The sequence below is a fragment of the Mobula birostris genome, chromosome X (genome assembly GCF_030028105.1).
Source record: "Mobula birostris isolate sMobBir1 chromosome X, sMobBir1.hap1, whole genome shotgun sequence".
Taxonomy (NCBI): Eukaryota; Metazoa; Chordata; class Chondrichthyes; order Myliobatiformes; family Myliobatidae; genus Mobula; species Mobula birostris.
This window is the reverse complement of record NC_092402.1, coordinates 6,298,432-6,317,416: the sequence shown is the minus strand read 5'-3', so window position 1 is coordinate 6,317,416 and position 18,985 is coordinate 6,298,432. Positions and strand designations below refer to the sequence as shown.

At 50.0% G+C, this 18,985-nt stretch overlaps 1 protein-coding gene across 1 annotated transcript in view; it reads left to right on the top strand.

The window, feature by feature from the left end:
• Window positions 1-18,985, top strand: part of sp2 (sp2 transcription factor) — an 85,108-nt gene that overhangs the window by 58,989 nt on the left and 7,134 nt on the right. The window contains exons 4-5 of the mRNA XM_072248677.1: window positions 10,698-10,908; window positions 16,323-16,516. Of these exons, the coding sequence (XP_072104778.1) occupies window positions 10,698-10,908; window positions 16,323-16,516 (405 nt within the window). The remainder of the gene's footprint in view (window positions 1-10,697; window positions 10,909-16,322; window positions 16,517-18,985) is intronic.

Genomic DNA, 18,985 nt, shown 5'->3' with positions numbered 1-18,985 from the left:
GCATCGCAGGGTACTTAAGGAGGTCGCTTTAGAAATCGTGGACGCATTGGTAATCATTTTCCAATGTTCTATAGATTCAGGATCAGTTCCTGTGGATTGGAGGGTGGCTAGTGTTGTCCCTCTCTTCAAGAAGGGAGGAAGAGAGAAAACAGGGAATTATAGACCGGTTAGCCTGATGTCGGTGGTGGGAAAGACGCTGGAGTCAATTATAAAAGATGAAATTACGACGCATCGGGATAGCAGTAACAGGATCGGTCCAAGTCAGCATGGATTTACGAAGGGGAAATCATGCTTGACTAATCTTCTGGAATTTTTTGAGGATGTAACTATGAAAATGGACAAGGGAGAGCCAGTGGATGTAGTGTACCTGAACTTTCAGAAAGCCTTTGATAAAGTCCCACATAGGAGATTAGTGGGCAAACTTAGGGCACATGGTATTGGGGGCAGAGTACTGACATGGATTGAAAATTGGCTGGCTGACAGAAAACACAGTGTAGCGATTAACGGGTCCCTTTCAGAATGGCAGGTGGTGACCAGTGGGGTACCACAGAGTTCAGTGCTCGGACCGCAGCTGTTTACAATATATATTAATGATTTAGATGAGGGAATTAAAAGTAACATTAGCAAATTTGCTGATGACACAAAGCTGGGTGGCAGTGTGAAATGTGAGGAGGATGTTATGAGAATGTAGGGTGACTTGGACAGACTGGGTGAGTGGGCGGATGCATGGCAGATGCAGTTTAATGTGGATAAATGTGAGGTTATCCACTTTGGTAAGAATAGGAAGGCAGATCATTATCTAAATGGAGTCAAGTTAGGAAAAGGGGAAGCACAACGAGATCTAGGTGTTCTTGTACATCAGTTACTGAAAACAAGCATGCAGGTACAGCAGGCAGTGAAGATAGCTAATGGCATGCTGGCCTTCATAACAAGGGGAATTGAGTATAGGAGCAAAGAGGTCCTTCTGCAGTTGTACAGGGCCCTGGTGAGACCACACCTGGAGTACTGTGTGCAGTTTTGGTCTCCAAATCTGAGGAAGAACATTCTTGCTATTGAGGGAGTGCAGCGTAGGTTCACAAGGTTAATTCCCGGGATGGCGGGACTGTCATTGGTCGAAAGGTTGGAGCGACTGGGCTTGTATACTCTGGAATTTAGAAGGCTGAGAGGGGATCTGATTGAAACATATAAGATTATTAAGGGATTGGACACGCTGGAGGCAGGAAACATGTTCCCGATGTTGGGGGAGTCCAGAACCAGAGGCCACAGTTTAAGAATAAGGGGTAGGCCATTTAGAACGGAGTTGAGGAAAAACCTTTTCACCCAGAGAGTGGTGGATGTATGGAATGCCCTGGAAGGCTGTGGAGGCCAAGTCTCTGGATGCTTTCAAGAAAGAGATAGATAGAGCTCTTAAAGATAGCAGAGTGAAGGGATATGGGGATAAGGCAGGAACTGGATACTGATTGTGGATGATCAACCATGATCACAGTGAATGGCGGTGCTGGCTCGAAGGGCCAAATGGCCTACTCCTGCACCTATTGTCTATTGACAAAGCTGAGGGTGGGAGTGCCCGGGAAGAACAAAGCCGGGACCCTGAGCTGCCCGAGGGGTGGGAGGGAAACGGTGCTGAGAGAGAGCTGGTCGAACTGTGCGCCAGAGTTATCGTGGAGGGGTTTGTTTTTTTTTTCTTCACAGCTCGGGGAGTCGAAGTTCAGAGTTCAGTCCCGGCGTCCTTCCTTTCCCGTGCGCGCGCGCGGTTTCTTCCGGGCGCACTGCTTTCCTCTCGCGGTCTAGAAGCCAATTGGTCATTGTGAGTTGTCCTGCGATTAGGGTTAAATCGGAAGGGGTGGCCAGGCAGCATAGTCTTATCTACGGAGAGCGTGAACCCACCGGAGAAACAGAGGGGGGTGGTAGGCAGGTGAGAAGAGGTGAAAGACCAGAGTGGAGAATAGAAGGGGAGAGGGAGAGGAGGATTTTGTTTTTAAACCGGAAGGAGAATTCGATGTTCGTGCCATCAGGCTGGAGGCTACCCAGATGGAGTATGAGATGTTGCTGCTGAGGGAGGGAGGGATGTGCTGAGCTGGTCCACAGCTCTCAGTAGTCTCTTGCGGTCACGGGCAGAGCGGTTGCCATTACCGAATACGGGGGACGTGAGCGGCCAGCTGTGGTGAGGTAACAGAGCAGACAGTACAGGCCTTCGGCCCACGATGTTAGAAACATAGAAACCTACAGCACAATACAGGCCCTTCGGCCCACAATGCTGTGCCGAACATGTACCTACTTTAGAAATTACCTAGGGTTACCCATAGCCCTCTATTTTTCTAAACTCCATGTACCGATCCAGGAGTCTCTTTAAAGACCCTATCGTATCCACCTCCACCACCGTCGCTGGCAGCCCATTCCACACACTCACCACTCTCTGAGTGAAAAAACTTACCCCTGACATTTCCTCTGTACCTACTTCCAAGCTCCTTAAAACTGTGCCCTCTCGCACATCCTAAAAAAATTCAGTCAGGCTTGTTAGGCATGACCTGCCTTTGACAAAGCCATGCTGACTATTCCTAACCTTATTATGACTCTCCAAATGTTCATAAGTCCTGCCTCTCAAGATCTTTTCCATCAACTTACCAACCACTGAAGTAAGACTCACTGGTCTATCTCTACTCCCTTTTTTCAATAAGGGAACAACATCCGCAACCCTCCAATCCTCCGGAACCTCTCCCGTCCTCATTGATGATGCAAAGATCATCGCCAGAGGCTCAGCAATCTCCTCCCTCGCCTCCCACAGTAGCCTGGGTTACATCCCCTCTGGTTGCAGTGACTTATCCAACTTGATGCTTTCCCAAAGCTCCAGCACATCCTCTTCCTTAATATCTACATGCTCAAGCTTTTCAGTCCACTGTAAGTCATCCCTACAATCGTCAAGATACTTTTCCATAGTGAATACTGAAGCAAAGTATTCATTAAGTACCTCTGCTATCTCCTCCGGTTCCATACACACTTTTCCACTGTCACACTTGATAGGTCCTATTCTCTCACGTCTTATCCTCTTGCTCTTCACATACTTGTGGAATGCCTTGGGGTTTTCCTTAATCCTGCTCGCCTTATAGTCTTCTAGATTTCTATCATTACCTCGTTTTTTTGAACCTTTTGTAAGCTTTTCTTTTCTTCTTGACTAGATTTCCAATAGCCTTTGTACACCACGGTTCCTGTACCCTACCATCCTTTCCCTGTCTCATTGGAATGTACCTGTGCAAAATGCCACCCGAATCATCAGCGTGGCTTCGTCTGTCTAAGTAGACAATGGATGCACCCCAGGGCGCAGACCTGGGTGATGAATATTGAGATCCTGGGCTGCCCAGACATCAAGGTCCCCCTCTCGGCCTCGCGGATGTGGTCCAAAGGAATGCGAGGCAGTACATTTGACATCAGCTTGGCTGCAGGAGCTGCCGGGAGGTGACGTGGTACGTCATCCAACCACCTTAGGGGCTCCACTCCGGATTTGTGTGGGGTTTACTCCTCAGCCTTCTCTTCTCCCGAAGATACCCACAAGGCAGTGGGATCCGTAACCCTGGATAGGGGCCCATACCAGGTAACGTCAGCCGGAGCCAGCTGAGCCCAGGACTTGTGTAAGGCAGGGTCGTCACGCCCTGTAGTAGTGACATATGGAACCACTACCCACACAAGTATCTGACTATTTGCCACATTTTTGCCGTACATTTCCCTGAGAACACCTGTTCCCAATTTATGCTTCGAAGTTCCTGCCCGATAGCTTCATATTTTCCCTTAGTCCAATGAAACACTTTCCTAACTTGTCTGTTCCTATCCCTCTGCAATGCTCTGGTAAAGGAGATAGAATTGTGATCACTATCTCCAAAATGCTCTCCCACTGAGAGACCTGACACCCGACCAGGTTCATTTCCCAATACCAGATCAAGTACAGCCTCTCCTCTTGTACGCTTATCTACATATTGTGTCAGGAAACCTTCCTGAACACACCTAACAAACTCTACTCCATCTAAACCCCTCACTCTAGGGACATGCCAATCAGTATTTGGGAAATTAAAATCTCCCACCACGACAACCCTGTTATTATTACACCTTTCCAGGCATTGATCGTGTGGAGAGTCAGAGGCTTTTTCCCAGGGCTGACGTGGTTGCCACAAGAGGACACAGGTTTCAGGTGCTGGGGGGCAGGTACAGAGGAGATGTCAGGGATAGGTTTTTTACTCAGAGAGTGGTGAGTGCGTGGAATGGGCGGCCGGCAATGGTGGTGGAGGCTGATACGATAGGGTCTTTTAAGAGACATTTAGATAGGTACATGGAGCTTAGTAAAACAGAGGGCTATGGGTAACCCTAGTAATATCTAAGGTAGGGACATGTTCAGCACAACTTTGTGGGCCGAAGGGCCTGTATTGTGCTGTAGGTTTTCTATATTTCTATGTTTCCAGAATCTGTTGTGTGGACCTTTTAACTGACTGCAAGACCAATCTAACCTTTCCCTGCCACGTAGCCCCCCTGTATTTCTATCACCCAAAGTAGATTTATTATCAAAGTACATTTACCCTGTACAACCTTGAGATCCACCTTCCTGCAGGCAGCCACAGAACAAGGAAGCACGATAGAATTCACGATTTTAGGAAAAAGGCCCCCGACGGCAAAGACATCCAATGTGCAACGTGAAAAGAATAAGTCGTGCAGGCGATAGAGACTGAGTAAAACAGATGACACAAACTGTGAGTCTACGTCCACAGAGCCCAGCTCAGCACTGAGTCTCTGAGGTATATCTTCAACATTACCTGCCGCTCCCACCACCTCTGGCAGGGCGTTCCGAAAGAAAGTTTACTTTCCTAACGTTGTTCAGGGAGTCAGAATGATAGGGTGAGGGAAGAGCGAAGGGTTAATTCTCCCCCCCCACTTCTTCGTTGCAGGGCTGAAGAATGTTTAAAGTGGGCTTCCAGAGGTTTGAATGAAAGGAGTGAGCTGTTCGGTTGGGGTAGCCAGCGCAGGGTGCTGGACGTAAACCTGTGTGGCTGGTAACGGGACAGGAGGGATTGAGACACAGCGTAGGAGAAGGCCCTTTCAGCCACGACGCCCAGCAAACCAACCCCCCCCCCCCCCCCACGGTTTAAGCCCAGCCTAATTGCGGGACAATTTACATGCGGGAAATGCCTCTTTTTAGCGTTCCAGGCAGGTCACTCCCCTCTGCAGTAACCTGCCAGGTCTCTCTTAAAACTCTCTCCCCTCTTGTACCTCTGCCCTGTGCTTTACCCCCCAGCCCCGGCGAGGGGGCTGACTGTTCAGCCTGAGTCCTGCCACTGGGGTTCAGTCAGCCACACACGTGAACACAGCCAAGACGAAAGAGCACCGTACCAGACTGTCACGCGCAGCATGTGTAGTCACAATAGGAGAACGACAGAGTCACAAAAAAATATGTATATATAGTCTAGGTCCCTGAGTGTAGATTACAGGTGCGTGGGAGCCATGTTTCTGCCAGGACAGCACCGCACGCCCCAGGTAGGCGCAGTCCAGCTTGTCTTCTGCTGAGTGAACACCGGGGGGCAGCACTGACGGGATCCGGCGCGCCCACAGAGGCCCCTGCTCCGCCGCACACCGCCTGCGCAGAGCACGGTTCGTTTATGGGATTCGATGAGTCGGGAGGTCACGCCTTAGGACGTTGGTGAGGCCTAAAGGCTGATTTATACTTGTGCGTCAAATGTGTGTCGTAGGTACGGCGTAGCCGCGTACCCTACACTGTACTCTACACCAACCCTACGCCGTAGCCTAACACGCACCTTTCCCAAAATGTAACTACGCATGGCAGCGACGCAGACCACAACTACTGTGATTGGTCCACTTGGTAGCATCGCATTTTTTCCTACGCTGCAATAGCTTCCCATTGGGCGACTGAAGGGCAGGGAAGGAACTCTGGCTGCAATGCTTTCCATAAAGCTTTACAGACCTCCGAAATTATGGAGGACCCTGTGCTCGACGCCAGTTTGTAGCCAGCTGTTACAGCCTGTTGACTTCCAGCTGAAGCTAAAACTCGAATGGTGATTGCCAGTCTCTGAGTATACTGTGTGAAATAAATGGTTGGAGACAATGACCCGAATCGTCAAATCTACCTGCTGACATCCGAAAATATTTGAAATGCATTTTTCCTGGTCCATGTCTCTCAGTGGCCGGACAAGCACAGAAAATTCACCCTCCTTCAGTTTCAGTCACCATTGTCTGAAGTTTGAGTTTCTTTGTGTTGAGTTTCAACGCAAAGAAACTCAACACAGTGCCATAGAAACCCCACCGCCAACTAGTATTTTGGCGGTGAATTGCAGAACGATGCAGACACACCAACGCACAAGTATAAGCGCTCACAACGGCGTAGCCCACTTGCGTAGGCTGCGTCGTAAGCTAGTACGCACAATTATAAATCTGCCTTAATGCGTAGTGCTGTGCACAGTTTCTGGTCACCGGCCTGATATCAGTAAGGTTGAAAGGATGCAGAGGAAATTTACAAGGATGCTGTTGGGACTGGAGGACCTGAGGCATAGGGGAAGATTGAATAGGTTAGAACTTTATCCCCTGGAACGTAGAGGATTGAGGGTAGATTTGATAGAGGTGTGCAAAATTTTAAGGTGTTGTAGATAGGATAGATGCACAAACGGGCTCTTTTCCAACTGAGGTCATAGTCACAGTCATACTTTACTGATCCCGGGGGAAATTGGTTATCATTACAGTTGCACCATAAATAATAAATAGTAATAAAACTATAAATAGTTAAATAGTAATATGTAAATTTTGCCAGTAAATTATGAAATAAGCCCAGGACCAGCCTATTGGCTCAGGGTGTCTGAACCTCCAAGGGAGGAGTTGTAAAGTTTGATGGCCACAGGCAGGAATGACTTCCTATGATGCTCTGTGCTGCATCTCGGTGGAATGAGTCTCTGGCTGAATGTACTCCTGTGCCCACCCAGTACAATATGTAGTGGATGGGAGACATTGTCCAAGATGGCATGCAACTTAGACAGCATCCTCTTTTCAGACACCACCGTCAGAGAGTCCAGTTCCATCCCCACAACATCACTGGCCTTACGAATGAGTTTGTTGATTCTGTTGGTGTCTGCCACCCTCAGCCTGCTGCCCCAGCACACAACAGCAAACATGATCGCACTGGCCACCACAGACTCGTAGAACATCCTCAGCATCGTCTGGCAGATGTTAAAGGACCTCAGTCTCCTCAGGAAATAGAGACGGCTCTGACCCTTCTTGTAGACAGCCTCAGTGTTCTTTGACCAGTCCAGTTTATTGTCAATTCGTATCCCCAGATATTTGTAATCCTCCACCATGTCCACACTGACCCCCTGGATGGAAACAGGGGTCACCAGTACCTTAGCTCTCCTCAGGTCTACCACCAGCTCCTTAGTCTTTTTCACATTAAGCTGCAGATAATTCTGCTCACACCATGTAACAAAGTTTCCTACCGTAGCCCATAGGTCGGGTGAGATGACAATGAGAAGTCGCGGGTTAGGGGTGAAAGGTTAAACGTTTGAGTGGAACATGAGGGGTGGGGGGGGAAGCTTCTTCGCTCAGAGGGTTGGTGAGAGTGTGTGGAATGAGCTGCTGGCACTAGTGGTGGATGCGATTCCGATCTCAACGTCTGAGAGGAGTTTGGATAGGTACGCAGGTGGGAGGAGGTATGGGGGGCTGTGGTTCCAGTGAAGGGCGGCGGGAGTCGGCAGTTTCAGTGGTTCAACGTGGGCCAATGGGCCTGCTTCAGTGCTGTGGTTCTCTACGACTCTGATCTTGCCGTTACGAGATTCTGCCTGTGTGGACTGTCCTCTCCACCACCCAACTGTTTTAAGTTCCCTTAGACGGAATAAACAAAAGACGCTGGATCCGGACAAACTCAAATCAAAGCTCGAAGCAAATTTAATTCTCAAAGTACGCGTGTATCACCTTGAGATTCATTTTCCTGCAGGCATTCACAGTAGAAGAGGGGAAAAATGATGCCATTGCATCAGTGTGAAACTGGGCACCGAGCAAAGGCAGGCAAGCAACCAGGGTGCAAAAGGAGACAAAAACTGTGTAAGATAAAAACATAAATAGACGGATAGCGAGATAAGAGGAACTCAGCAGGCCAGGCAGCATTGCACTAGGCCTCAGTCCTCGGGCCCTCCTGACGAAGGGTCTCGGCCTGAAACGCCGACTGCACCTCTTCCTACAGATGCTGCCTGGCCTGCTGCGTTCACCAGCAACTTTGATGTGTGTTGCTTGAATTTCCAGCATCTGCAGAATTCCTGTTGTTGTAGAGTGGTGTCTGGGTTGGGTCGGTGCTGCCACCAGTGGCGGATCAGTGAAATTACGGGCTGGACTGCCGGGAACCGGGAAACTTGGTCTAAGATTTGTTTCCTCGAGTAATTGTGTTAATTTCCGTTTCCTTCCTCGTCATTTTGGATGCACGGGTACGTCTTTGCACCCTGGCCCCCCCCCCCCCACTGAGGAACGCCGTCTCATTCAGCTGTATCCATGTATGGTTTGAATGACAATTAAACTGGATTTGATTTTTTTTGATTTGACATAGAAACTTAGAAAAACTACAGCACAATACAGGCCCTTTGGCCCACAAAGTTGTGCCGAACATGTCCTTACCTTAGAAATTACTCGGCTTACCTAAAGCCCTCTATTTTTCTAAGCTCCATGTACCTATCCAAAAGTCTCTTAAAAGACCCTATCGTATCCATCTCCACCACTGTTTCTGGCAGCCCATTCCACACACTCACCACTCTCTGAGTAAAAAACTTACCCCTGACATCTCCTCTGTACCCACTCCCCAGCACCTTAAACCTGTGTCCACTTGTGGCAAACATTTCAGCCCTGGGGAAAAGCCTCTGACTATCCACATGATCAATGCCTCTCAACATCTTGTACACCTCTCTCAGGTCACCTCTCATCCTCCGTCGCTCCAAGGAGAAAAGGCCGAGTTCACTCAACCTATTCTCATAAGGCACGCTCCCTAATCCAGGCAACATCCTCGTAAATCTCCTCTGCACCCTTCCTATGGTTTCCACATCCTTCCTGTGGTGAGGCGACCAGAACTGAGCACAGTACTCCAAGTGTGGTCTGACCAGGGTCCTATATAGCTGCAATATTACCTCTCGGCTCCTAAATTCAGTCCCACGGTTGATGAAAGCCAATGCACTGTATGCCTTCTTAACCACAGAGTCAACCTGCACAGCTGTTTTGAGCGTCCTATGGACTCGGACCCCAAGATCCCTCTGATCCTCCACACTGCCAAGAGTCTTACTGTTAATACTATATTCTGCCATCATATTTGACCTACCAGAACGAACCACCTCACACTTATCTGGGTTGAACTTCATCTACCACTTCTCTGCCCAGTTTTGCATCCTATCAATGTCCCGCTGTAACCTCTGACAGCTCTCCACACTATCCACAACACCTCCAACCCATCCTTCCACTTCCTCATCCAGGTCATTTATAAAAATCACGAAGTGTAAAGGCCTGGGGAAAAGAGTAAACAGTCAACATTTCGGGGCCGAGACCCAAAATGTCGACTGGGTACCCTTTTCCACAGATGCTGCCTGACCTGCTGTCCGGCATTTTGTGTGTGTTTTTGCCCTGGATTTCCAGCATCGGTAGACTTCCTCATGTTTTGAGATAGATAGATAGATAGGTAGGTGGTTTCCGGCAAATCATAAAGCAGGTTTTCCCGGTGGCCAGCCATTTCGATTCCAGTCCCCATTCCCATCTCGACCTGTCGGTCCACGGCTGCCTGTTCTGCCAAGATGAGGCCACACTCAGGTTGGCGGAGCAGTACCTCGTGTTCCGTCTGGGTGGCCTCCAACCTAATAGCAGGAAGATCGATTTCTCCCACCTCCTCCTGTTCTCGATATTCACTGCTTACTTATTTATTATTATTATTCCTCTCTTTTTGTATTTGCACAATTTGTTGTCTTCTGGGTTGAACGCCCAAGCTGGTTGGGTCTTTCATTGATCCTGTTATGGATATTATTCGATAGATTTATTGAGGCTACCTGCAAGGAAATGAATCTCAGGGTTGTATATGGTGACATATGTGTACTTTGTTAATAGATTTATTTTGAACCTTCCCCCTCTCCCTTCCTTCTTCCTCAACTTCCCACTCGAGCCACTTGCCTCTTCTCCTCACCTGCCTATCACCTCCCCCCCCCCCAGTGACCACCCCCCCAATTCCCTTTCTCCCATGGGTCCACTCTCCTCTCCTGTCAGATTCCTCCTTCTTCCGCCCTTTATCTTTTCCACCTATCACCTCCCAGCATCTTCCCTTTCCCCCACCCGCCGGGCTTCACCTATCACCTTCCAGCTTGTCCTCCTCCTCCCCCACCCCAACAAACCCCCACCTTCTTATTCTGGCATCTTCCCCCTTCCCGACGAAGGGTCTTGACCCAAACGTTTCGACTGTTTAGAACTCGGCAAACTAAACATCTCAAAGGCAAAGTAAATTTATTGTCAGACTACACATACGTGTACATTACCTTCGCGCGTTGTAAGTTACTAATTAACTATCTACTTGATTAGAAACTGTAGCAGGAAGGTAGACGTCAGAGCGTTAGCATGGGGTAGACTGCCTGAACGGCCTCCCAACGCGCGGCAGAGATCTCCGATGCCCTCGCCGAAGACCGGGTTTCTCTGTTTCTCCGCAGGGCAGCAGCAGCTCAGCGTGCAGGCGGGGGTGGTGTCGCCGGTGTCCGCCAACAACATCACCATCACCGGGCTGAGCCCCAGCCAGCTCAGCCAGCTGCAGGTGGAGCCCGCCCTGCCGGCCGACGAGATGGCCGGCCAGCCAGCCTCGCAGAGCAAGAAGATGAAGCGAGTGGCCTGCACCTGTCCCAACTGCAAGGACGGCGACAAAAGGTAGGCCTGGCGCCCCACGTCGGTCCCCCGCCCTCTGCTGCCCGCGGGAGGGAGCCGGGGTTCACGCCCCTTCGTTTCTGACGTGTGGGCTTGTCCTGGTGGGTCGCCTGGGGTCTGCGGGGGTGAAGCTTAAACTTTAAGTTCAGCCTCAGCTTATTGACGTTCAACCGTACGCAGGTATACTGCCAAAGGGAACGGTGTTCCTCAAACACAGTACATATAACACACACACACACACACACACACACACACACACACACACACACTCACACACAGACACACACTCACGTTCTCTCTCACACACACAGACACACACACAAACACACGTACACTCACACACACACACACACACACACACACACACAGACACAGACACACACTCACGTTCTCTCTCACACACACAGACACATACACAAACACACACGTACACTCACACACTCACACACACACACACACACACACACATACACACAGGAACAGTTATCACCCCTCAACCAACAGGAAGGAGGTACAGGAGCCTCAGGACCCACACCACCAGGTTCAGGAACAGTTATTACCCCTCAACCATCAGGCTCCTGAACCAGAGGGGATAACTTCACTTGCCCCATACCTCTTTCCTGATGGTTGAGGGGTAATAACTGTTCCTGAACCTGGTGGTGTGGGTCCTGAGGCTCCTGTACCTCCTTCCTGATGGTTGAGGGGTAATAACTGTTCCTGAACCTGCTGGTGTGGGTCCTGAGGCTCCTGTACCTCCTTCCTGATGGTTGAGGGGGTAATAACTGTTCCTGAACCTGGTGGTGTGGGACCTGAGGCTCCTGTACCTCCTTCCTGATGGTTGAGGGGTAATAACTGTTCCTGAACCTGGTGGTGTGGGTCCTGAGGCTCCTGTACCTCCTTCCTGATGGTTGAGGGGTAATAACTGTTCCTGAACCTGGTGGTGTGGGACCTGAGGCTCCTGTACCTCCTTCCTGATGGTTGAGGGGGTAATAACTGTTCCTGAACCTGGTGGTGTGGGACCTGAGGTTCCTGTACCTCCTTCCTGATGGTTGAGGGGGTAATAACTGTTCCTGAACCTGGTGGTGTGGGACCTGAGGTTCCTGTACCTCCTTCCTGATGGTTGAGAGGTAATAACTGTTCCTGAACCTGGTGGTGTGAATCCTGAGGCTCCCGTACCTCCTTCCTGATGGTTGAGGGGTAATAACTGTTCCTGAAGCTGGTGGTGTGGGACCTGAGGTTCCTGTACCTCCTTCCTGATGGTTGAGGGGTAATAACTGTTCCTGAACCTGGTGGTGTGAATCCTGAGGCTCCTGTACCTCCTTCCTGATGGTTGAGGGGGTAATAACTGTTCCTGAACCTGGTGGTGTGGGTCCTGAGGCTCCTGTACCTTCTTCCTGATAGTTGAGGGGTAATAGCTGTTCCTGAACCTAGTGGTGTGGGTCCTGAGTCTCCTGTACCTCCTTCCTGATGGTTGAGAGGTAATAACTGTTCCTGAACCTAGTGGTGTGGGTCCTGAATCTCCTGTACCTCCTTCCTGATGGTTGAGAGGTAATAACTGTTCCTGAACCTGGTGGTGTGAATCCTGAGGCTCCCGTACCTCCTTCCTGATGGTTGCAGTGAGAAGGGGGATGGCCTAGATGGTAGGAGTTCTTGATGATGTCCCTTTTGACCCTTGCTCTTAATCTATCTGTAGAAGCTCTTGGGATTGTCCTCCACCTTGTCTGTCAGAGCAAGCTCATGTCTGCTTTCAGCTCTCTTGATTTCTCCCTTTTGGGTGGAGATACGTCTGTACCAAAGCAGGTGTGAGGCTCCTTCCCTCCGCTGGCCTGCAGGTCACCCTTGGGGCAAGGTGTATCACCTGCTTAGCCGCCCCCCCCCCCCCCCCGATCGGGGTCAGGTGAAACCATGGGAGCAGGTGATGGGTGGTCGTATGAGCAGCCGGTGCAGATCACATCCTGGTTATATATGGCCAGGCAGAGATTGTCTGAAGAGTGTTGATAATGGCTGGGAGAGGTCACTCGTCTTGTGAAGACACTGCCCAGAAGAAGGCGATGGCAAACCACTTCTGTAGAACTGTCATGGCCAGAGACCGTGACCGCCCACATCATACAACACCGCGCGTAATGATAGTCATAGTCATACTTTATTGATCCCAGGGGAAATTGGTTTTCGCTACAGTTGCACCATAAATAATTAAATAGTAATAAAACCATAAATAATTAAATAGTAATATGTAAATTATGCCGGGAAATAAGTCCAGGACCAGCCTATTGGCTCAGGGTGTCTGACTCTCTAAGGGAGGAGTTGTAAAGTTTGATGGCCACAGGCAGGAATGACTTCCTATGACGCTCTGTGCTGCATCTCGGTGGAATGAGTCTCTGGCTGAATGTACTCCTGTGCCCAACCAGTACATTATGTAGTGGATGGGAGACATTGTCCAAGATGGCATGCAACTTGGACAGCATCCTCTTTTCAGACACCACCGTCAGAGAGTCCAGTTCCATCCCCACAACATCACTGGCCTTACGAATGAGTTTGTTGATCCTGTTGGTGTCTGCTACCCTCAGCCTGCTGCCCCAGCGCACAACAGCAAACATGATCGCACTGGCCACCACAGACTCGTAGAACATCCTCAGCATCGTCCGGCAGATGCTAAAGGACCTCAGTCTCCTCAGGAAATAGAGACGGCTCTGACCCTTCTTGTAGACAGCCTCAGTGTTCTTTGACCAGTCCGGTTTATTGTCAATTCGTATGATGATATCATACGACACGGCAGATAATGACAATGTGTTCTCTTGGCTCCATGGGATCACAAGCCTTGTCCGTTACTATTGAGAACATTGAATTCTGTGGTAATTTCTTTTATTGTGTCGGGCTTGGCCATTGAACGAAGATGAAACCAGGGCTAGCTTCATACATAGAGGGACAGGCCCTTCGGCCCGTCACTTGAGGCTGGCTCGCTGATTCTCTCTCCACGCCTAGCAGAGCAGTTCAGAACAGGAAGCGGCCATTCGGCCCACAGTGTTGTGCTGACCCGGCTAAAAATCAAATCAAAAACGCCCAAACACTGATCCCTCCTCCCTACACCATGCCCACATCCCTCCATCTTCCTCATATCCATGTGCCTGTTCCAAACTTCTCTCAAAAGCCTCTAATGGGTTTGCCCCCACCACCATACCAGGCAACGCATTCCAGGCATCCACTACTCTCTGAGCATGAATCTTAACCCTCACATCCCCCCCTGGACCTCCCCCCCCCCCCCCCCACCACCACCACCTTCAATGCCTGCCGTCTGGTACTGGACATTTCAACCCTGAGAAACAGATTCTCTCTGTCCACTCCATCTGTGCCTCTCATAATCTTGCACATGTAATGCTCAGGTCTATCTAGTGTTTAGGGCAGGGGTCCCCCACCCTTTTTTGCATCGCGGACCGGTTTAAAATTGACAATATTCTTGCGGACCGGCCACCCGGGGGGCGGGGGGTGATCAAGTAGGGTTAAACTCACCTCAACATGTCTTTTATAGTTAGAGTTGCCAACTTTCTCACTCCCAAATAAGGGACAAAAGTAGCAGTCAAACCCTGACGAAGGGTCCCAGCCCGAAACGGCGACTGTACCTCTTCCTATAGGTGCTGCCTGGCCTGCGGCGTTCACCAGCAATTTTTGTGTGTGTTGACGGGACACTTGTGCTTACCCCGAGAAAGACTACCGTAACCATGAAGCCTTGCGCGGGCACCTGTGTGCTCATGCGTGACGTTCACATATGTGACATGCGCATGTGCGTACATGCCGATTTTTGTTCCCCACAAATCGGTTTTGGCTTAATCTTCCCGACTATACTGTACATACATTATTTCTACTTTGTATAAGCTGTGTATTTATCATATCATTCCTGCTTTTACTATATGTTAGAGTTATTTGAGGTCTTATGTGTGTGTTATTTGGTATGATTTGGTAGGTTATTTCTTTGGGTCTGGGAATGCTCAAAAAATTTTCCCATATAAATTAATGGTAAATGCTTCTTCGCTTCACACCATTTCGGCACGAAAGGTTTCATAGGAATGCCCTACCCTAGCAGGGGAAATACGGGACAAGGGCTGTCCCGTATGGGACAAACCAATTTAGCCCAATATACGGGATGTCCGGGCTAATATGGGACAGTTGGCAACCCTATGTTCAAGCTCAACAGTGCGTGACAGGGAATGAGGAAAGGTGCAGCTGATTCATATCGTTTCCTCGTGGCCCGGTACCACATGCGGCCCAGTGGTTGCGGACCGCTGATCTAGTGGAAACCCTGTCCGCCCGCCAAACCGTGCCTCACCCTTGCGTCGTTGCTGTGTAATGCCACCTGGTGCAAACTCACACATCAAATATCAGACAGCACACAATGTACGAGTTAGAGATTACACTTTATAAATCTTACTGGAACTATGTAATTAATAGAGACACAATATAAAGGGGAAAGTAAAAGGCGCCAAACTTATCAGAGTTCAACCACTTTGTGCACAACCGTGGGAGCTCAATTAACGGGGTCCTCTTTCCACCATGTGATCCACTCCGACCCCTCGACTCGCCGTGGTCATAGTGGTCGACTAGAGCACTTCCAGCACATCCTTCCTCTTCGGGTCTCCTCCCGAAAAGCCCGCCAAACCACACGGTTCTCACCCACATGAGTCAGAATATCACCCACAAAAAGAATAACATGGACACCCATTGGTTTGTCCCTTCCCTTATCAATAATATAACCCAAACAAGCAGAGAGAGAGAACTCCTTACATCACACTTACTATTACAGAAAAGCCATTTTTATCCTAACATAACAAAGAAGCCATTTTATGAGCCTTCGCAGTAACTTAAAAGAAGAAACACCTTACATATACCTCTATCGGATCTCCCCTCTGCCTCCGACGCTCCAGAGAAAACATGCCCAAGTTTGCCCAGCCTCTCGCGATAGCACACGCTCTGTAAGCCAGGCAGCATCCTGGTGAACCTTTTCTGCCCCCTCTCCAAAGTTTCAACATCCTTCCTAGAGTGGGGCAAACAGAACTGTACGCAGTACTCCAGATGTGGCCTAACCGGAGCTTTATAAAGTTGCGACATAACCTCCCGGTTTTTGAACCCAATGCCCCAATTAATAAAAGCAAGCATTCCATAAGCCTTCTTAACCACCTCAGTTGACCTGTGTGGCCCTTTTCAAGGAGCAATGGACTTGGATCCCAAGATCTCTCCGCTCAGCAACACGCTTAAGGATCCTGCCCTCAACAGTGTACCGTCTCCTTGTGTTCGCCCCACCGAGGTGCGACACCTCGTACTCATCAGGGTTAAACTCCAGCTTGCCACCTCCCAGCCCATCCTGCTCAACCACTGAAGAGTGCGAACGCCCCCCCCACCCGGCTAACGAGGTGTTTTCAATGCAGGAGCAGCGAGGTGGGGAAGAAGAAGCACATCTGCCACATTCCAGGCTGTGAGAAGGTGTTCCGGAAAACGTCGCTGCTGCGCGCCCACGTCCGCCTACACACGGGGGAGCGCCCGTTCGTCTGCAGCTGGGTCTTCTGCGGAAAGCGATTCACCCGCAGCGACGAGCTACAGAGACACGCCCGGACTCACACAGGTCAGTCGCTCGCAGGGCAGACCTCCCACCAGGCCTCGCGAGGGGGTCGGACGGACTTGGTGGGGTCGAGGCTGAGGGGAGGCTTACAAGATTTTGAGGGGCGTGGACAGAGTGGACGGGGAGTATCTGTTTCCTGGGGTTGAAATGTCTTAACACCAGAGGGCAGGCGTTAAAGGTGAGGGGAGATGTGAGGGACAAGTTTATCACACAGAGAATGAACTGCCTGGGGTGGTGGTAGAGGCAGAAACGTTAGGGGTTTTTAAGAAACATTTGGATAGGCACGTGACTGTGAGGAAAATGGAAGGATATGGACATTGTGTAGGCAGAGGAGATTCATTTAGTTGGCTATTTGACTACTAATTTAATTGGTTTGACACAACATTGTGGGCCGAAGGGCCTGTTCATGTACCGTTCTGTGGTCTAGGAGTTGGGATGGTATGTTGGAAGTTGTATAAGGCATTGGTGAGGCCTCACTTGGAGTACTTTACTTCATTGTCGCCAAACAATTGATACCAGAGCGTAGAATCACCACAGCGATATTTGATTCTGCACTTCGTGCTCCCTGGATTACAAAATGGATAGTAAATATTAAAAATTTAAATTATAAATCATAAATAGAAAATAGGAAAATGGAAAGTAAGGTAGTGCAAAAAAACCGAGAGGCAGGTCCGGATATTTGGAGGGTACGGCCCAGATCCGGGTCAGGATCCGTTCAGCAGTCTTATCACAGTTGGAAAGAAGCTGTTCCCAAATCTGGTCGTACGAGTCTTCAAGCTCCTGAGCCTTCTCCCGGAGGGAAGAGGGATGAAAAGTGTGTTGGCTGGGTGGGTCGTGTCCTCGATTATCCTGGCAGCACTGCTCCGACAGCGTGCGGTGTAAAGTGAGTCTAAGGACGGAAGATTGGTTTGTGTGATGTGCTGCGTCATGTTCACGATCTTCTGCAGCTTCTTCCGGTCTTGGACAGGACAACTTCCATACCAGGTTGTGATGCACCCTGGAAGAATGCTTTCTACGGTGCATCTATAAAAATTAGTAGGGTTTTAGGGGACAGGCCAAATTTCTTCAGCTTTCTCAGGAAGTAAAGGCGCTGGTGGGCCTTCTTGGCAGTGGACTCTGCTTGGTTGGACCAAGTCAGGTCATTTGTGATATTGACCCCGAGGAACTTAAAGCTTTTGACCTGTTCCACTTGCACACCACCGATGTAAATTGGGTCGTGCGGTCCGCTACTCCTTCTGAAGTCAACAACCAATTCCTTCATCTTGCTGACGTTGAGGGACAGGTTATTGTCTTCACACCATGCCACCAGGTTCTTAATTTCCTCTGTGTGCGGTTCTGGTGACCGACTGACAGGGAAGGCATCTCTTGCGAGGCAGTTGCGCGGTATTAAACTCACTGTTGTTATTGGATGGCGGGGCGGAGATGGGTCTCTACCAGAGGAGATGCGAGGTGCTACTTCCCTCCGCTAGCCTGCAGGTCACCCTCGGGCAAGGTGTAGCACCTTCTTAGCCCTCTCGATCAGGGTGACGTGAAACCAGGGGAGCAGGTGGTGGATGGTCGTACGAGCAGCCAGTGCTGATCACAAGTCCTGGTGATGCAACCACAGATGCCAGGCAGACCATCTCTGAAGAATATTGATAATGGGACGGGGGGTAAGTCACACACCTTTCGAAGACACTGCCCAGAAGAAGACGACGGCAAACCTCTTCTGTGGAATTTGACAAGTGCAATCATGGTCACGGAAGGACCATGATCACCCACGTCAAATCAACATGGCACATGTACGTGGCCTGTCAGCGGCCTCAACAGAGCTTTACCAAGAGGGATTTCTCGCAGGTCGGCGGCGGTTATTTAAAAAGGGAGCTTCGAGAACGTTTGTCCATTGTACGTGGCCTATCAGCGTCTGTAACCGGAGCACCAATCGTGAGTTAAATAGCCGAGGAGGTTCAGGCGTAAAAGGGAGACTGGGCACAAACGAGCAGTCATCATCACAGTGACCTGCGGCAGAGTGGTAGGGCTTTGGCTCAATGGGTCCCCGGTGATAATGGGTCGAGGGGAGGCAGGTTACCTGTGAGGAATAGAAAGCAGGAACTATGTCTGTCAGGCCGGTGTTCTGTATTGGGTGTCGGATGTGGGATGTCCGGGAGACTCCCGGCCTCCCGGACAGCCACATCTGTGCCGGGGGCATCAAGTTGCAACTCCTTATAGGGAACTGGAGATGCAATTTGATGATCTTTGTCTGGTCAGGGAGAGTGAGGAGGTGATAGAGAGGAGCTATAGGCAAGTAGTCACACTGGGTCCTCGGGAGACAGATAAGTGGAAAACAGTCAGGAGAGGGAAGGGCAGGAGTCAGATACTAGAGAGTACCCCAGTGACTGTCCCCCTTAACAATAAGTACTCCTGTTTGAGTACTGTTGGGGGGGACGGCCTACCTGGGGAAAGCAACAGTGGCCGTGCCTCTGGCACAGAGTC